This window comes from Podarcis erhardii (genome assembly GCF_964252035.2).
Source record: "Podarcis erhardii genome assembly, chromosome: 10".
Taxonomy (NCBI): domain Eukaryota; kingdom Metazoa; phylum Chordata; class Lepidosauria; order Squamata; family Lacertidae; genus Podarcis; species Podarcis erhardii.
This window is the reverse complement of record NC_138500.1, coordinates 41,428,871-41,448,100: the sequence shown is the minus strand read 5'-3', so window position 1 is coordinate 41,448,100 and position 19,230 is coordinate 41,428,871. Positions and strand designations below refer to the sequence as shown.

At 39.5% G+C, this 19,230-nt stretch overlaps 1 protein-coding gene and 1 long non-coding RNA gene across 9 annotated transcripts in view; both read right to left on the bottom strand.

Moving 5' to 3' along the window:
• PPFIA2 (PTPRF interacting protein alpha 2) overlaps positions 1 to 19,230 on the bottom strand; it is a 266,876-nt gene that overhangs the window by 53,961 nt on the left and 193,685 nt on the right. For 7 of the 8 annotated variants that reach the window (XM_081878567.1, XM_081878560.1, XM_081878564.1 and 4 more), the window contains 5 exons: positions 10,912 to 11,133; positions 10,582 to 10,728; positions 9,508 to 9,642; positions 1,274 to 1,360; positions 748 to 831 (listed from right to left, as the gene is read on the bottom strand). In XM_081878567.1, the coding sequence (XP_081734693.1) occupies positions 748 to 831; positions 1,274 to 1,360; positions 9,508 to 9,642; positions 10,582 to 10,728; positions 10,912 to 11,133 (675 nt within the window). The remainder of the gene's footprint in view (positions 1 to 747; positions 832 to 1,273; positions 1,361 to 9,507; positions 9,643 to 10,581; positions 10,729 to 10,911; positions 11,134 to 19,230) is intronic. The other variant, XM_081878561.1, reaches the window with a different exon arrangement.
• On the bottom strand, positions 16,683 to 18,660 carry LOC309351202. The gene is made up of 3 exons (XR_014160749.1): positions 18,576 to 18,660; positions 17,670 to 17,796; positions 16,683 to 16,821 (listed from the first exon to the last, which is right to left on the bottom strand). It is a non-coding gene; the product is annotated as an uncharacterized lncRNA (long non-coding RNA).

The window sequence follows — 19,230 nt, the reverse complement described above, 5'->3', positions numbered from 1 at the left end:
AATTATCTAAAACGTTATCATTAGTGAAACACGAGTGGTGGATTATTGTAACTGAAATCACAGTAATGATACCCTGGTACAGCAAAGGTAAAGGTAAAGGGACCCCTGATCATTAGGTCCAGTTGTGGATGACTCTGGGGTTATGGCGCTCATCTCGCTTTATTGGGCGAGGGAGCTGGCGTACACCTTCTGGGTCATGTGGCCAGCATGACTAAGTCACTTCTGGCGAACCAGAGCAGCGCACGGAAATGCTGTTTACCTTCCCGCTGGTGTGGTACCTATTTATCTACTTGCACTTTGACGTGCTTTCGAACTGCTAGGTTGGCAGGAGCTGGGACTGAGCAATGGGAGCTCACCCCATCATGGGGGTTCAAACCGCCGACCTTCCAATTGGCAAGCCCTAGGCTCTGTGTTTTAGACCACAGTGCCACCCGTGTCACAGTACCCGTGGTACAGTAGCGCACAGCAAAAACAAATACTGCCAGAGGATAAAATTTATTAGCACTACTGCTGAATCAAACATTTGCGCACATTCAATACCTGATAATCGTTCAGTTCATATTCATCAAAAAAAAGTCAAAAAAAAATAATGGAAGCAATTTGGGGGAAATTCCAATTCTTCTCTTCCAGTTGAGCTTCTAGACATGAGACTCATTTTTTAGGTATAAGGGGGACTATGTGTAACAGTGTGATGCATTTAGCTTAGACGAGTCAAACTATAAATCAAATGATCAACAATACACATACTCTTTGAAGCTCCTGGTTCTTCTCCTCCAGTTGGGCCTCCAAGTGCCTCATGCGCTCTTCAATGTTGCCATGCCTTTCTTCTGCCTATATAAAAATAAATAAACACACTTCTTTGAAACTTAAAGAGCTTTCTGAGCCAAAATCTCAATTTGTTTTAAAGAAAATGTAAAGCAAGCTACTGCTAACTGCAAACTTAGTTTTCAAAAATAAATATTATTCAAACAGGCAGCTGAACAGCATTGCTTGAAATGTGTCAGCTACAAAGGCCTGTTACATCCAAGCATCCAGCAAAACATTGGAGTTATTTATGAGCAATGAAATCAGCCAAATGTAACATGCAGACTGTGCATGGTTTGAACACAAACCTGCCATCATAAAATTGTAAGCTCTTTAAGCACTGAACCACACAATGGTTGATTATCAATAAAAGAAATACATAAATTTTTAAAAAAGAGTTCTTAAAAATAAGAAAACAAAATTAGATGGATTCTATTTAGCAATAGAAAGTAAAGTCCAGTAGGACTACCTTCCTACGTATGGAGATCATTTCTTGCAGTTTAGCTTCCATAACATATTGATAATCATCAGATGAGGTAGAAGAGGTTGGATCAGACTAACAAGTCAAGGAAAAGGAGAGGGACAAAATTGAAAAATCAGAACTAAAGACACCAACACTGAACAGAACACAGCACAGAATGCTCAAAAGAAAAGTGTGATTGCAAATTTAATACTTTAACTGACAGAATTTTATGTAGAATAAACCACACTTACAATAGGGTGACATGAGGCAGTTGATGCGGATGAACTAAAAACAATGTGATGCTAAAAAAGCTAACAACCTAGGTATGGAAATTTCAGGTTAGTGATGGCTGGCTGGTAAGAATTACTCTTCCTCTATAGAGGGATCTCAAAGCAATTATGGCAAATATAAAGCCTGATTGGAATTTGGATAAACACAAGACCAGAACACAACTTTGAGGAGCCAATGCCAGAATTATTATTATTTTTTTAAATAGACCATCCTACAATCTTATCATAACAAAAACAATGTATATTATGTTACAGAATATACTAAACCAAATGGGTTAGTCATCTCTAGAATAATGTTATGGTAGGTTGCCTAAGAGATATGAAAGCATATAACTAAAGGAAATATCATAACTCTCCCGGGCTTACTATGAAAGTGTTACTGAGTTTGTGGTGAATGCAAAGCAGGTGTCTGGTCGTTCCACAAGCTGCTCACATTATGTCTTGCTATGCCACTCTTTAGTTTAGTGAACAACGATCTGGACAAATGCTCAGTTAGGTAATGTATCACAATGGATCCTATGTTTACTGCATGTCCCATTAACACACACCATGGACTTCTAAAAAAAGTCAATGTGAATTATTTAAACAGAATGAATAATGGGTTGTATCCCTGTTAGCCATACTCAGAGTAGACCCACTGAAATAAATGAACATTACTGACTTAGGCCTACTGATTTTAATGGGCCTATTCTGAGTATGACCAATTCTGGATTTTGGACTAGTTAACCCCTTTCAGCCCAAATTAAAGTTCATTGCAAACATTTTAGGACACAACCTGCAACCCTATCCAGCCATATGCAGCCCACCTGGACTAGGGTCTTCCAGGTCTTTGGCAATTCCCGTTTTTGTTTTGCAGTCCCAGGCAGGCCGCAAAAGCAGAAGGATTATCAGTACCCTGGGCAGACGACCATATGTAGCTGATGGGCTGCATTTGGCTTGGTGGCTCACAAGACCAAAGTCAAAATTAAGAGAAGACACTCTTTATAATGTGTCAGTATATGCTACAAGATAAAAAGAGTACTCAGATCAACATGAATATTTAATATTAATAATAAAGGCTCATCCAACGATTCAACACCTTTCCAAGCATAAAATGAAGCTGATAATTTGTTTGACAGTGGACTTTTTTCTTACCTGTAAATTGCCTGAGAGGTGTAAATTCAGGTAAAATGTTAAGAGCTCTACAAGCCCACAGTTGCCTCATTCAGTTGTAACGCTAAACCATGGTTTAACATAGAATGCACCTTGGTCCCCCTTCCCTATTCCTCCTTCCAAGGAAAACATCAGACATCATCTCCATTACAATTTACTGCAGGACAGCAGTAAGTTTAGTCTGAACTCAAAGTTGTGATTAATCTTATCAATGGTTTATTGAAACAAGCCAGAAATTGGGCTGTCTTAGTAAACCATACTCAAAGTTAAGCACAGTTTGTTTGGGACTGGATATAATGCTAAACAGTGGTTAGTTAAAAACAGAAGCAACAGCTTCTTTTCGCCTCTTTGTAGCCGGAAGAGGAGAACAGGTGGGCTGAGGGGAAATCACATGAACCAAAGGCTCACCAAGGCTTGATCATGTAAGGTCAATATGTGCAACTTTTTTTCCCTTGAGGAGAAATGGTTTAAGTAAGAACAAAGAAAAATACCCCCTGAAGCTTACAGAAGAAATTTACTTTAAGGATGAAGAAAGGGTGAGGCTCAACATTTCTTTGTCCTTAGCAAAGGCATATAGGCCCTTATTGATGGCAACGCTGAAAACCTACAGGCAAAAGCAACAGCCACAAGAAACTGCATCTAAAAGATTTTGATTACCAAAATTGCAGATAAAGTAGACATAGTGGTATAGCAGTAAAACTGCTAGCACATTTGCAAAGGCTAAGCCAGGTCTGGTCTGGTTTCAGATTGGATGGGAGACTGCAAGTTGAGGTAACTGCATTGCAGGGACTTGGACTTGGTGACCACTAGGGTCCTTTCTAACACTATAGTGATATAGTGATATTGCATTTTGAGGTAAAATCCAATAATGACCGAACCATTTCAGTTCTTGATTTACATCATTCTGCACTCTGTGATCTTCTGGATCATGGGTAGGATTGGCACTTTATATTGATTGGTTGAAACTTAATACTTGATTACCTTAAAATGAAGCATTCACCCTGCACAGTTGGAAGCCTACTGGTCACCTGATCCAGTCTGCTAACTTTATTTCCACCAGGGACATTAGGCGAAATGCAAATAAATCTTCTTCTACCTTGGCTATGGGCCTTGATGGCATCCTGTTGGAGCATGAAAGATCTCATGTATCTCTGTGGAGTCCTGACCATTCATTTCTTGTCAGGAGCGTCTCCACCCCCATCGTTCTGCCCGGACGCTGAGGTCCAGCGCCAAGGGCCTTCTGGCGGTTCCCTCATTGCGAGAAGCAAAGCTACAGGGAACCAGGCAGAGGGCCTTCTCGGTAGTGGCGCCTGCCCTGTGGAACGCCCTCCCATCAGATGTCAAAGCGATAAATAACTACCTGACATTCAGAAGACATCTTAAGGCAGCCCTGTTCAGGGAAGTTTTTAATCTGTGATATTTTAGTGTATTTTTGGTTTTTATGGAAGCTGCCCAGAGTGGCTGGGGAAACCCAGCCAGATGGGCGGGGTACAAATAATAAATTATTATTATTATTATCATTCCTAGACTGACTAGCACATAAGAACTATTCCTGGCCAACCCTGGTCAGCTTCCTTGCTATCACTTATGTTATGGATACTGCATTTCTAGTCTTTGGATGGGAGGAAAAGACCTCTTAGTCAGGCTGACAATGAAGTGCTGTTTTTTTATTTAGGCAAGACACAACTGAACATCATTCTTTCCTTCATTCCTGGGTAAAAGTCAACAAAGGTATAATTTGGGTAGGTTTCAAAAATAGAATCATATTTTGTAGGCCGAAGTGTGACACTAAGGCCACATCAAGAATATCCACAGGGTTGGCTACTTGAAAACACTCAATACTGAGTTGCATTAACAATGCAAAAATGCTTCCTGGGGTTGAGGCTGCAGCTGGATAGGATGAAATATACTTCTGAAATGCTTATACAGTGGTACCTTGGGTTACATACGCTTCAGGTTACAGACTCCGCTAACCCAGAAATAGTGCTTCAGGTTGAGAACTTTGTTTCAGGATGAGAACAGAAATCATGCTTCAGCGGCGTGGCGGCAGCAGGAGGCCCCATTAGCTAAAGTGATGCTTTAGGTTAAGAACAGTTTCAGGTTAAGTACAGACCTCCGGAATGAATTAAGTACTTAACCCGAGGTACCACTGTAGATGTTATCACTTCAGGATGAAAACTTTGCTCTCATCTGTTTTTAATGCAATGACTGAGCTTCTCTAGGGTTAAAATGTCTAGATTGTCTTCCTTCTTTGGAGTCCCATTTAATTAGTCCTTGAATGCCTTTAGGGCACTTTGTATAAGTTCAGCAGATATCTGGCACTATCTTCTAGTGTCTAGACAGAAACTTCATTTTTGGAGTTGAACAAAAACTATCCTTAAGTAACACAACAATTTCAGAGCATATTTCTTCAACAGTTTCCTTTGCTGATTGAGTTGATGTTATTTTGCTGCAAAGTGCTGAAAATATTCTCATTTTGAAATTAGGGATCACACTGAGTACTAGGGTTCCTCCAGATAGCCTATTTATTCAGGATTCATCCTGATTTGTTGCAAAAGTTTGTGGTGGTTAGACTATGTCCAGTCTTTATTGAACATTCATTCCGATTTGTTTATGGGGTGGTTATATGACAAAGAGCATTCATTCTGCATTTGCTGGTGTTTACATATCTTCCCATTAATAATTTGCTTATCCCACAATTTTTAATCTCCTGATCATTTTCCAAAAACTCAGTTTCTGTGTTGTCTCCTTCTCTCTCAGAGTGGGGAAGTTTAACAGCCTCCCCAGGACATGAAGAAGACTGCAGATCCTCCAAGTGTCCCTATTTTCCAGGGACATCACTAATTTGGAGAAGCCGTCCCAGTTTCTGATTTGATCCCAGAATGTCCCACTTTTATTTAGGATGTCCCTATTTTCATTGGAAAAATGTTGGAGGGTATGGAGTTATCAGACCCCCAAGCTGTTTGAAGGTGAACCTGTATAGGAAAGGTTTTTTAATAATGTTTTTATATATGTTGGAAGCTGTCCAGAGTGGCTGGGGCAACCGAGTAAGATATGTGGAGTATAAATAGTAAAATTATCATTATGGAATGGGACGTCCCTATTTTCATCAGAGAGAAGTTGGAGGGTATGAGACTGAAATCTGTTATCCACTATGCATGCATCTAGATCAGAAGCTAGGCCTCATGACTGGCTTTTGCTTTGATTTAGGGAGAACTGCTTGCTTGAAAAAGGAGGTACATAGTCTGTAAATTGACATTCCTCTTCAATGCGACTGCATTAATAATATGAAATTGATACTATGAAGGAGCAACCAAACTGCTGGTATTGAGATAAAAACAAAGTAGGCAGGCAGGAGGAAGGAGGTGCCAGTCTGGCAAGCTGCGTAACTCATCCCTTTTGTATCCTAGCAATTTCGCTCTGATTGTAGCAAAAAAGGAGGAAACACTATCCTAGACATGATGATTCCCTCCCTCTGGAACCTTGGAAGAACTCTTGAGGAGTTTTGCCTTGCAGCAATTTCAATGTGGATGTTTTTGAGCTGTTTACATGAAAACATAAAATCCCTTGATATAGTGGGCTGAAACATGTTGGGCACTAATAAAAAGTGCATTTCTCTTCAGCATCTTTGATACTTTTTTTGTCTTTTCCATTGGATGCTTCCTTGTTTTTGTTTTGTTGCACTATTGCTTCTTCGTTCAGGAACTCCCTTTCCCTGGAACTCACTGAGAAACTGGTCGCAAGCAACTTCCAAAAATATACCAAGAACGAGTTGGCTCCAGACTTAATCATGCTTAGACAGACTCATTAAAAACCAGTGCACTTAAGATGTGCTTCAAGCTGCTTCAAGCATGACTAAGTCAAGATCCAATCCAATATATATTTAAATTTAGGGGTGCAGAATAGGTTTACTTTAGTTGAATTAGAATTGTTCATTCATTTATATTTATTATTATTTGAAACACAATGTTATGAACAACACAAGCCTACTATAGAGTAGTTATAAGACGAAAAGATTTATAACATGGCTATAGTTTTACCAGATTACCAATACTTCCTAGTAAAGGAGGTGCTTATGTGAACTCCCACCCAATATTCAAGGACTCCTCCATTGACTTCAGTATCAGTGGCAAAACTGCATACACATCTCTTCCGTATCCACATCAAGGCGGCCCCCAAAACTGTAATCAGTGGGTAAGTGTGATCACCTAAGAACTGTTGATCGCACCAGAGGGAAAAACAAGATTTCAGATTTCATGTGTGTTAGACCAGTTTAAATTGATGTTAGTTTTCTTCTTGCTATGTAACACTTGAAATCTTATACAAATTGATAAACAGAAAATAATGTGTCAGAAGTAAAAAATCTGGATTTCTGTGCCCAATACATTAAGCATCTTTTTAGTAGAGCGAATTGTGGGGAGGGTTTCAGTAAAGTCTATTCTCACTTTTATCCACTGTTTTTAGGAAAGAAGTCAGTTATGTTGATTAGCTTGCTTAAACTTAAAACATAATAACAGTAATACATTAGGACCCTTGATTTCCCCTGATTCTGCCCTCTCTGCTGGCTTCAATGAAGCTGGCAACTGAGTTGGCCAGAAAACTATTTGGGGAGAAGTTAGCAGTGGGTTAAGGGCCTTGACTCAGTTGAGATGTAGAGTGTAACTTGCCTCTGACTCCCTCCCCACACACTAGGCAGTGCAAACAAGGTCCCCTGACTGGCTTTGCAGAGACCAAGTAGGCTCTTGCTTGGCATTCAAAAGAGGAGGTCACTAGTGCCATCAATGGCTACAGATGTATTTTTGGCTATGTTTGGCTGCATTGCTTGTGATCTTGTTGTCCAAATAGTAGTTTTGCCCTCAATTAAGTAACATATACATTCTGTCTCACTCAGTTCCTGATATAAATTGCACAACACAATCTGGATGGAACACACAGACCATATATATCTAGTTAACAGGAACAGAACTGAAAAGACACAGAAGGGCTGGGATTCCTATGAATGAGGATTTTTTCCCCCATTTCTTCTCCTCCTCAGTACAGAAATGATCATTCAAACAGGCTAGAAACCTATGCAACTTATAATCACAGAGTGGTAACTATACTGCATTATTATTATTATTTTGGTCTTCTCTCCACCCACCCAATGGATGAACATGGCAACCTTCCTTTCCTAATGTCACTTACAGTAGCTCTTATATTAGCTGACTACAGGACACATAAACACTTCAGCATTGTGCGTGCTCCATTTTGGAGCTGCTTTGCACGGCGATTTCTCCATTTGTTCCGTGGAGGGAGTGGGAGGAAAACACATCTAATAGTTTTCTTCCCACATGCTGAGCTGCTCACTGTACAGAAAATACTTAATAAATAAATAAATAACCACCTGTGTGCATTGGAGGGCCCATTCACACATCACTTTGTTAGCTTGGTGTGACTTTTTCTGAACTTTACAAGGAATCTTAATGAAGGAAGAAGATATTCACCCATGAAACTACTTTAAAAAGGTAAAAGTAACCCTGACCGTTAGGTCCAGTCGCGGACGACTCTTGGGTTGCAGTGCTCACCTCACTCTATAGGCCGAGGGAGCCGGCGTTTGTCTGCAGACAGCTTCCGGGTCATGTGGCCAGCATGACTAAGCCACTTCTGGCGAACCAGAGCAGTGCACGGCATCGCCATTTACCTTCCCGCCGGAGCAGTACCAATTTATCTACTTGCACTTGACGCGCTTTCGAACTGCTAGGTGGGCAGGAGCTGGGACTGAACAATGGGAGCTCACCCCGTCGCAGGGATTCAAACCGCCAACCTTCCGATCGGCAAGCCCTAGGCTCTGTGCACATCCAAAAAGCATTACAACAGATACCCACAGGAATGAGCCATTGTCTTTTGGTTTGTTTTTTAAAAGAAACCCGAGAAGCATTAAAAGAAACCCTCCAATTTTTGGTGACTTTTCTGAGTTACTGATGAAAAATCTCTCTCTCTCTTAACATTCCATCAAAGATTTTATTACTGTGTTCCAGAATACTTCTGTAAATGCATTTGCACCCTATTCAGATATTGAGTGCCAATCAGTTCAGTGAGGAATGGACTTCCAACAAAGTGTGCATAGAAATGGAGCCTAAGTCCACAGGGGTGGGGGGCAGGGAGGCAAGACAAGAGTGGTTTTAGGCATTATAAAGAAGAGCCAGCAGAATATATGTGATTGACATGTGCCTTTTCTTTTTGAACTTGTGTATCATCGAAACTGGCAACTTGTATATCTGCATGAAACTTGTGTGATACTACTTCCTATAGGAACAATCCACTGGGTATTTCTCCTATCCATCTTATGCTCTCATGCAACCCTGATTCATTTGAGCCTGGAAAATAAAGTGTCTATTTTCTTTTGGTCTGTTTTAATGAAAGTGATCACCGTGTTTCTTTGAATTAATGTGATGTGGGAAATCATGGAAAAAATTCGATGGCAAATAAAGTTCATGATTTTTAGCTGAATTGGATTAATCATAACTCTTTTATAATACGAAGTATTATAAAATAAACTCCTTTGGGATTTTGGGAGAAATGGACTCAAGCCATACAAGAAATACGAAGCAATACCTCTGCCATTAAATTAAGCTAAAGCAAATAACGTCGTATGTGTAATTAGTATTTATTTACGGTGCCAATAAGTAGAATCATCTTGTCCACTCCAAAACAGGGTTTTATTGCTGCTGATGGTGCTGAAGGAAGGGAAAAGGGATGAAAATCAATGTTAAAGGAAAACGTGTTTCTGAAATTCACCTGCTTTCAAGTGTACAATACCTTAGTCAGGGCTGCGATTCTCTGAGCCAGTTCAGCTTCCACTTCAGGCAACGTTTCAGCTTTCCGCATTGTTTGTTGCAGCTTTTGCTCAGCTAGTTCAAGCCGTTCCTGCAGCTGTCTATTTTTGTCTTCCATCTGAAACCCAGAAATGAGATGGTTAAATAAATAAATAAAAGGCCGGATCAGGAAATTGCTGCCGTTCTCAGGGGATTGGACTTCCAATGGTTCATCCTGGTTGGCTCTCAAAGAGCAAATCTTCCTCACTTTCTCAAACCCAACCGATGAAGCATGTAATGATTCATATAGAGATGCACTGAAGAAGTGTTAATATAGAGAGATGTACTGAAAAGGCATTAATATGAATGAACGCTACAACAAACTGGAAAGTTAATAAAACATATAAATAGGAGCAATCAGTAACTTGTCCCATGCTCTCATGAACCAAGACATATCACCTTCAAGTGGTTTCTTACTTTTATGAGTAAGAAACTTCCTATGGCAAGTTCAAACCTTTTTTTTTTTTTTTTTTTTTAGCACGCTCTTAGTTTCCCACTATTTTAGGCTGTTTTATATTAGCAAACATAGCTTGCATGCTGCAGTCATAGATACTTTCCTGGCTGGCACTGCACATCATTCACCCTCTCCCAAAATCTACTGATGGTTAAAGTTTATGATCCAGTCTGTATAGTTCATGTGTAGCTCAGCTTGCTGCTATAAACCTGTCATACTTTCCCTTTCTAGCTTACCTTGATTTTCCTTCATCTCACCCAATCTGGATTCACTCCCAGAATCTTGCCACCCTGACTTGATAAGAGCCAGGTTTGACAATCAGATATGTTCTAGCCTTGTCTTGAACATCTTAGCTCTGGAAAAATTAGATCTGGGCCCAAATCTGATCTATCTTTGACTTCTCTTGCTGGAAAGAAAAGTCCTCATTCCCTTTTGATCCAAATCTAGCAGTATTTGGATGGCAGAGTAAGATCATAGCAAGAACACACATTTGCCTTTCTTTTCAGCTAAATGATGAGAGGACACTTATGAAGAGTCTCTTAGCAGTGATCCCAGATACTGAACCTGACGCAGGAGAGCTTCCTTGTTTGCCAGCTCATTTTCCAGCTTATCATTCATGTCATGTATGGAGGTGGATTCCCTCTGAGCACTTAGGTAACGCTTTTCAAGGGTAGTGATCCTTTCTTCCATGTCTTCCTTCTGAGCCATTGCCTTAAAAGAACAAACAATACATCAAAAGACTACAATTTACAATCGCTGCCAATATTCATGTAGCTAGCAGGAGGTCATTAGATGGCTTATAATCTAAACTTGACTTTGAGATGTACCAGCTTCAAAAGGAATGAATGAATGTACAGATGAACGAAAACAAATGGAGGTGGAATTTTTTTTTACCTCCCTAATGTCCCTCTGATATTTGCTGTTCAGTTCTTCAGTTTTAATGAGGTCTTTCCTAGCTGTCTCTGCATCTTGCTCTACCTCCCCGACTCTGGAAGACAATCCAGCCAAGCGGTCCTTCATCTGTGCCATTTCATAATTTTGCTTTTCAAGAAGTTCCTGCAGTTCCACCAATTGGCTGGTCTCATCATTTGAGTCTATGGAGCCATTTGACAGACGCTATTAAGAAACAAACAAACCATAGACCACTCACATTAGCCTACTTTCACCAACTTAGTGAAGAAACGGAGCAAAGTGTATGAAATCAACAGGAATATACTGTTGGCACTTTTCCATATGATTCAGATTTCTACAGTGGTCAGGTCTTCAAAATAGATTGCTACTGCTTATCAGAAAAAGAATGAATGAAATCTTTATTGCTAAAAGCTATAAGCCATCACAATTCGACACAAGTTGGGAAATGGTCACAGTGCATGGGATACAAATAATTGAATCAAAACTGAACAACAGCAACAGGAAAACAGACTTACCAAAATGCAAAATCACACCTGTATAAGTTAAGAACTTTACTCCCCATTATGATACTTGTCTTGGTACCTAGTTCTCAACTTACTTGCAGACAAAGCAAATTTTGCAACTAGTGCAGTAATAAATACATTATTGCCAGCTAGCAAAATAGAGATTTGCTCAAGGGGAGGTCAGCTGGAAAAAGAACAAAGGATGTAATTGATGAATTTTTGTCTAGGGGATGTATATAAAGGGCATCATAGCAAATAGTGTTGAATGTCCTCCACGTCTCCCGACTTACAGATGCAGAGTCTTTGGTACACAGGGGTATTATTAAATCTTCCTGTTAGATAGGCGGAGGGCATACACTGAAAACACAAAGCTGTGAATCCTTTATCAGAAAGAGAGACCAGGTGCCTAAAACGGCAGCACTCCAAACCTAATTTAAATAAAGGAAAACTCTCACACAACAATGTTCAAATGTCTATCCTCAGTGACTTTTCCCATTTCTGAACTTAGCTCCTTATAGTATTTTCTCATGGTGTCTTGTTGCAACAACAACAAAAGCATCACAGGCAATAGGGAGGGCAAGTACACACCTGGCAACTGAGCTGTTCATATATTCCTCCCCCAACATTTTAGTGGGGGAAAAGCATGGAGTTATGTTGCTTTCTGTAGCAGTCATCACTTGTGTTCTGGATTGTGTGTAACTACAAGAGGACATAGTTGCTTATATGCTCCAAATACGAGTAATTGCACACATAGCATTCTGTCTGTGTTATAAATCTTGCTCAATTTATATGACCCTCAGAATGACAGAACACTGTGAAAAGAACCTGTGAAAGATCTAGTCTCTTTTATTCTCTTACCTCTGGTAAGTCTACATTTGAAAGCTTATATTTGCTGTACAGCTCCCAGTCATTGTAACGGTTGAGTGATGCCGCAGGAAATAACAGTATGAGTCTTGCTTTGTCTTTGCAGTATTTTTTCTATTCAACTTACTATTTGCTTTAATCCAATTAAAAATATAGATGTCTGCACATGCATTAAAATATTTTTTCTTTTTTTTTACAGCTGCTGATAAAACTGATAGGCACATTCATGTTAGCTGTAATAGATAATTTTTTTTTCTAGAGTCTGAGATTCATTAGCTTAGAAACACACAAACACTGGAATTATATTATGTGAAGTACAGAACCGAACTAAGCTCTATTTGCAAATTAATATAATAAATCCCCACCTACCATCACACGAATATTGTGTAATGATAATAGCTAAAGCTGAAAATTCTATCATTCAGTTTTGGAGCCGGTTCATACGGTATATCCATCAGCTCATTTTCACAAATAACTGCTTTCATGAATGATCCATTTGTGTGGTAAAGATACTGAGGAACACATAGCTGCAGCTTCTTTGAGCAGTATTTCCATATTCCAAAGATATCACACTCACGAAGGCTGCCACCATGACTTCCATGAGCTTGCTGCAGTGGCCCCTTCTGACCAAGGGAGGGAGCTTTAACAAGGGGGTACCATACCAACCTTTACAGCCAACATGGGCACATGACTACAGTCTATGCTGCTGTCCTGTTAAAGGGAACCTGTTTATGAATCAGCATGGCCAATGTCTACATGTTGCCCTACAATAGCCCCAGCTGGCCAACTAGGGTGACAGGCAGCAGTGGGATGGATTTGCTGTAGACCAGTGCCAGCTAATTTGGTCTTCAAATGAAGCACATTTTTTTTCTTTCAAAGGATATGCTGAGCCATGCAAACAGTTAATTAAATGACTATAACACTTGGTGGAGACTTGATGATGTAGTACTAGCTTTGTTAAATTAAGGTTTTTTTTAAGAGCCTAGGCAAGCACTTTTAATAATTTGGCATTCAAACAAGCACACCTACCACAGTGAATCACTTATTTTTCAAAGCTACCAAAGACGGTAAAACACATTAACTAATCAACTTATAATTTAAATGTCTTACATGCATTCCATCACTCCATGTTGATTTTCCAATGTCCCTAATAGCACAGTGTTAAACAGTTTGCCTCTATGAGACCCCCTAGCTGGAAGAAGAGATGGTTAACTGAGTCTTTCAAAGCTGACTGGGTGTCTCTCAGAATAGGCCAAGTGAGCTGAGTAGATTCCTCTTACTGGTGAAAGTCTGGCTTACTTTTGCTGCTTTTTGTGTTGCCCATTCAGTTATGACACTTGGAAGAGCCTGTGATCTTGTATATGATTGTATGTTGGCTAAAAGCCACTTAATACTGCTTATAGGGAAGAAAAAGAACGGCTGTGTCAGATTGTGAGTCCAGTTCATTTTATTTGTACTTGTCTGTGGATTAATAATGCTTTATATACAGTTTTTCATTGACCTCCACTTAAAAAAAAATCAGCACCCTAGTACTTCATATACAAAAATCAAATCTGACTATGTATCTTTTCAGCATCCTGGGTTTTCAGTGTGGTGTGTTCTCCTGGCCGCTTTATGGGTTGTATGCATGTCAGAAGACCGGAGTGACCAAGTGACAAAAAGTGTTTCTTGCTGTTTCACTGATTGAGGGTGGTGGTATATATTGTGGGCTATGTAAAATTAGGTAGTGGGCCAGAAGCAGTGCCAGATTTCCATATAAGCTAAACAAGCTAAAGCTTAGGGCCCCACTTTCTTGGGGCCCCCAAAAAAATTTTAAGGGAAAAAACCTGGATGTACATTTCCAAAATATAAGATAACAAATAAAATAAAACCTACATACAGCAACAGTGTTTTGTTTGGTGTTGTGTAGGCTCCTATGATGTAAGTAATGGGCCCCACCTGCTAGCCTGCTCCCTAAAATATCACTGGTTTGCTCATTTCTATATACAGTGGTACCTTGGTTCTCAAACTTAATCCATTTCGGAAGTCTGTTCCTATACCAAAGTATTCCAAAACCAAGGCGTGCTTTCCCATAGAAAGTAATGCAAAATGGATTAATCCGTTACAGACTTTTAAAAACAACCCCTAAAACAGCAATTTAATATTAATTTTACCATCTAATAAGACCACTGATCCATAAAATGAAAGCAATAATCATATAAAAATCATTTTAAGTTTAATAATTAAACTTCACTAATAATTATTTATGCTTAATAATTATTTCACTATTAATATACTACTTCTTAATTGTATTTCACTATTAATATAAAACAAATTCCTTCCAGTAGCACCTGCATGCACACGAAAGCTCATACCAAGAACTGACTTAGTTGGTCTTTAAGGTGCTACTGGAAGGAATTTGTTTTGTTTTGACTATGGCAGACCAACACGGCTACCTATCTGTAACTGGAACTATTAATATACTTTTTCTTAATTGTATTTCAGTTCAACAATTACTTTGATAAAATTCATATTTTGTTATGTGCAAATGGCTTTAGATACCTATTAGATCCAAAATTACCATATAGCAGATATTGAACACAAAAAACAGTTGTTGACAAAGGACAGCTGAACATATAAAGAGCCCCATTACCTTCAGTAGCTTAGGGCCTCATCATACCTAAATCCGGCCCTGGCCAGAAGCAGTCTGGGGAGTACAAATTGAAGATGCCTTAACAAGAAATAAAAAAAGAGGCATGTTTCTATGCCTACTGAACAAAGAATGTGCATATTGCCTGGATAATATAGAAAATGGTGTTGAGATATGCATATTCCCCAAGGCATGTTGGAGATTATGCATAATGACTGGTTAATATGCACATTCTTTTCTTCATGGAAGGAATATGTGCACATTCTCCTGGTGCACAATGGGTGGTTATTATGCATGTTAACAACTCATATGTGACTGTGTGTGTTTGTGTGTTTATGTGTATGTGTGTAGTCATTCCTCTGGTTGCAATCTGAAGTGGTACAGGCAATTTTACTCTCACAAGACTTTACTGTAACAATCTACAGCACATGTGGTCCCAGTCAAAGAGTTATACGAAGACCTCACCTTGAGAAGATTACAGGCCACCATTTATGCTGTATCAGCATATTATGGATTTATTTATTTTAATATTCATATACTGCCTTTCCAGGAAATGTGCAAGGCAGCTTATAATAACACAATTTAAAATGGTATGATTGATAAAAACAGGAAAAAAGAGTAAACGTTTTATGAAAAGAGTAGCATTGTTAGGAAGTTAGGCACTGCCTACACAGAGAAATTCCAGCTGTGTGTCATAAATATGTGTACCACTTTGGGGAGCGCAATAGTCTGCGATTTGTGGGCTTCATATTACTACACACTCCCACTCATCATACTGACAAGAATTTTGCTGGTTAAATGCTTAAAAAGGGGAAAGGGAGCCACTTTCATCATGCCAATCCCCCCCCCTTTCTAAGTCACCCTAAAAAGCAGCAGCAAGTCTCAAGAATGTGGTGCATCTCTGAAATCAGCACCCATATATGGTGGAACCACAGCCGAGTTCTTTGTTGGAAAAGAGCTTTAATAGCTGTCCAAATATAGTAGTAATCACCCGGGGGAGAAAGAGAGAGATGAAAGTGTTATCAAGCAAATCTGATATCAGTGATGGTATTAGCTACAACAAAGCAGGCAGGCCATGGAGAAAATCAAAGTTCAAAAATACCCTGTGGGAACTTGTGCCACAAAGCGCAATGGAGATTAAATGTGGAAGAGGTCCAGGGGGGAAACAACCAGCACACGCTATCAAACTGAGACTGGTTTGTAAGAGAAGAGAAGAAGAGGAAAGCATGATCATGGTCTTCCCTTCCTAAATTGCCAGAAAAGGAAAGTCACACCGATAATGTGCTATTTCTCCCCTCTCTCCCTAGATCAAAACACAGCAGCAACTGCAAACTGGTGTCTGCAGAGACAATGTATCTGCAATCAGAGGGAGGCTTAATATATGGACTTACCGGTATATAGGTAAAATTTCTTTTGCAGCCCCCAATTACCTATCAAAATGAGCAAGAATGTCATTGGATAATAAGAAATTAAAATTAAACATGCCAGGGAAGAGAGAGCTAGGAATTGGAGATATTAGCAATGTAATGGGAGAAAAATTCTAGATGAGGATAAAGCAGTGATATTTCAGGTTCATGAACTGCAAGACTGGCATTTCTATTTGTCTATAGTGTCTGATCTGTATTTTCTTGCATATGACTATACTTCCTAAATTTGTTTAAACATATTTATGACTTGGCAATGCTTTACAGGGTGAATAAAAGTGAATAAAGCTGCCATAATATTAAGGCTGCAATCCTATGCATGCTTACCTGAGCTGGAAATAAGATTTAACTGATCATAAGACTGGGATGCATTATATATGCTCAGTTCTCCAGAGGTTCTTAGTTATTCTCCCATCTCTGGATTCTCATATTCCTGCTAAGATTCTCAAACCTTAAAACTTACAAATACCATCTGCATCAAGAGACACGGTGTTAATGAACTTTCCACTATTTTATAATCATGTACTTTTTATTTTATTTTGTTGGATAAACATTTAATCCTTCAACAGCCTGGCATTATGGCCTTGAGGTTAATATCTCAATCTATTTAACCTTTAACATGTGTAAATGTGAACATTATAAAACACCCAACCAAATGGAGGCTATATCTCCTGTTCCTGGAACAGTCATCTAGAAAGTAAAATATTATTCTCTCTCTCGAATTTAAGAGTTTTAGGAGGCTAACAAGAGAAACACTGCAAGCCAACCAAAATGAAAATGAAATACAATTATCATTTTTGTCTTAAAGCACATAAACCAACACCACTTGTCTTCCAAACTGAAGAGTGCAGAGATGACAAAGCATCATGAATAGAAAATAGAAAAACTGCCTTGTATTGAGCCAGATCTTTACTTTATTTAGCTCAGCAGCTCTCCAGGATTTCAGACTGGGCTCTCTCCCAGCCCTACCAGGATATGCTAAGGACTGAACCTGGAAATTTTTGCATGCAAAGCAGATGCTCTACCCACTGAGCCACAGCCCTTCCCAAGATGGTAAGATTGTGCGACTAAATAAATCATTCCAGTCTTCTCTACAGTCCACTATAATTGCTAAGCTTAAAAATGTATTACTAGACCACATTGTATCTTTTCCATGCCCACAATTCACAACGTACATATCAAGACAGCTACACATCTCATTCCACACACATCTCTCTGTGGACTATTCACATTATTGCTTCAGATTTAACTTAACAAAATAATTCTCAGATGCTTTCATCCTCTCCCCATCCAATGCCTCTTACACCTGGGACTCCTTACCTCTCCTTTGTCCATTTTGCATTCCTTGTAAGTCCTTTTGCTTATCTTATGTGCCAAACAAGCAGATGTTTTGATCAAATTCCATGCACACATAGTTTTTCCAGTAAAGTCTATCAATAATCACCCACTGAACGAAGTAAAGAATTCGAAAACACAGGCAGTGTATGCGTTGCTTCTTAGACTAAACCATATTGTTATGAACAGCTACATTTTGGGCTAGAATTGTATTGATTTTCTAGTTGAGAATGTAAATCCTCGGAGGGCAAGGATCAAGCCTTTGACCTATGTTTTACACATCAAGCATAATGACTATATTTAATAAACCACAAAATTATAGCATCAGTTCCTTGAAGCAAATTTTCTCCAAGTTATAATCAACCTCTGAAGGTCAGTGATAGCTCCCTATATGTCTCTTCCCTGAACTGCCTTGCACTGTCTTTCAAAGAAAGACTCCACAGTTGTTTGTCATCGTTTCAAAGTATTGCATGCTATTAACACAGAAACACTAATGCTGGAAACAACTCTGTAACTTCCTTGCATAAAAATATGCAGATGATTAACTTGAAAAAGAGCTTTCCAGCCTGGTTGAAGAGCTTCATTCTTGCATCATAAATTATCTACACATGACAAGAAGTGGATATCAAAAGTGAAACTAGAAAGTTACAAAAGGCAGTAGAAGCTGCTAAGATGACAAGCTGCTACAAAACAGCTTTGATTATTATTTTTTTTACATCACCGCTATAAGAAGTGCAAGTAGAATTGTTTCTATCACCTTCCATCCCTAGATTTGCTTGTGAGGAATGTTAAAATTGTCTTTTGGCTGCTAAGAATTTTATTTTTTTCTAAAATACGTTTGGAATAAAGAACAGCTGAAAATCTCACACATTGATGTTGTATTAGACCTACTGCTAAAAAGCTTCAGTTTAAGGCCTATTGGCAGAACCCTTTTGAGGGACCGTTTGCAAACCCCACACGTTAAGGCTGATTTTCCTAGCACTGACTTTAGAATATCGAAATGGTTTGCAGCGTCAGCACTTGGATCACAATAGATCAATTCTGTAGCTTAATGAGGTCATGAGGTTCATTTATGCCTGAGGTTCCTATAGAACCGCTCACATTCCCAGGGGGGCAGAGTTGCAGGCTGGCCACAAGCACATCCCGTGTACAGTGGGGGGCGTGGCAATGCCGCCTATGTCATTGGGAGTTCCAGCTGCATCACACCCCACAGCCGACCAATCTGGTCGACCGGGGGCGTGGTTTACCCGATTTAAACATCCTCGCAGCCAGGGCTCAGTCTCCTCTTCTCCTCCTGCTTCGGATCTCCCGCCCTCCCGCCCTGTTTTCATGCGTTTCTCATCTTGGCCTTGCTATGGACCACGGTTGGTCACCTGTTGAGGGGGCCAGGTAGGAATTTTCCCACTTGGCAAATAGCACCAGCCATGTGATTTTCGCCTGCCTTGTAGTAATCGTCAAAACCTAGTAAGGTTTGGCGGTTAGGCATTGGTAAACCTGGTTTATGGGAGGGGAGGTTGTGGCCTTCACCTGCCCCTCCTCTTTAAGG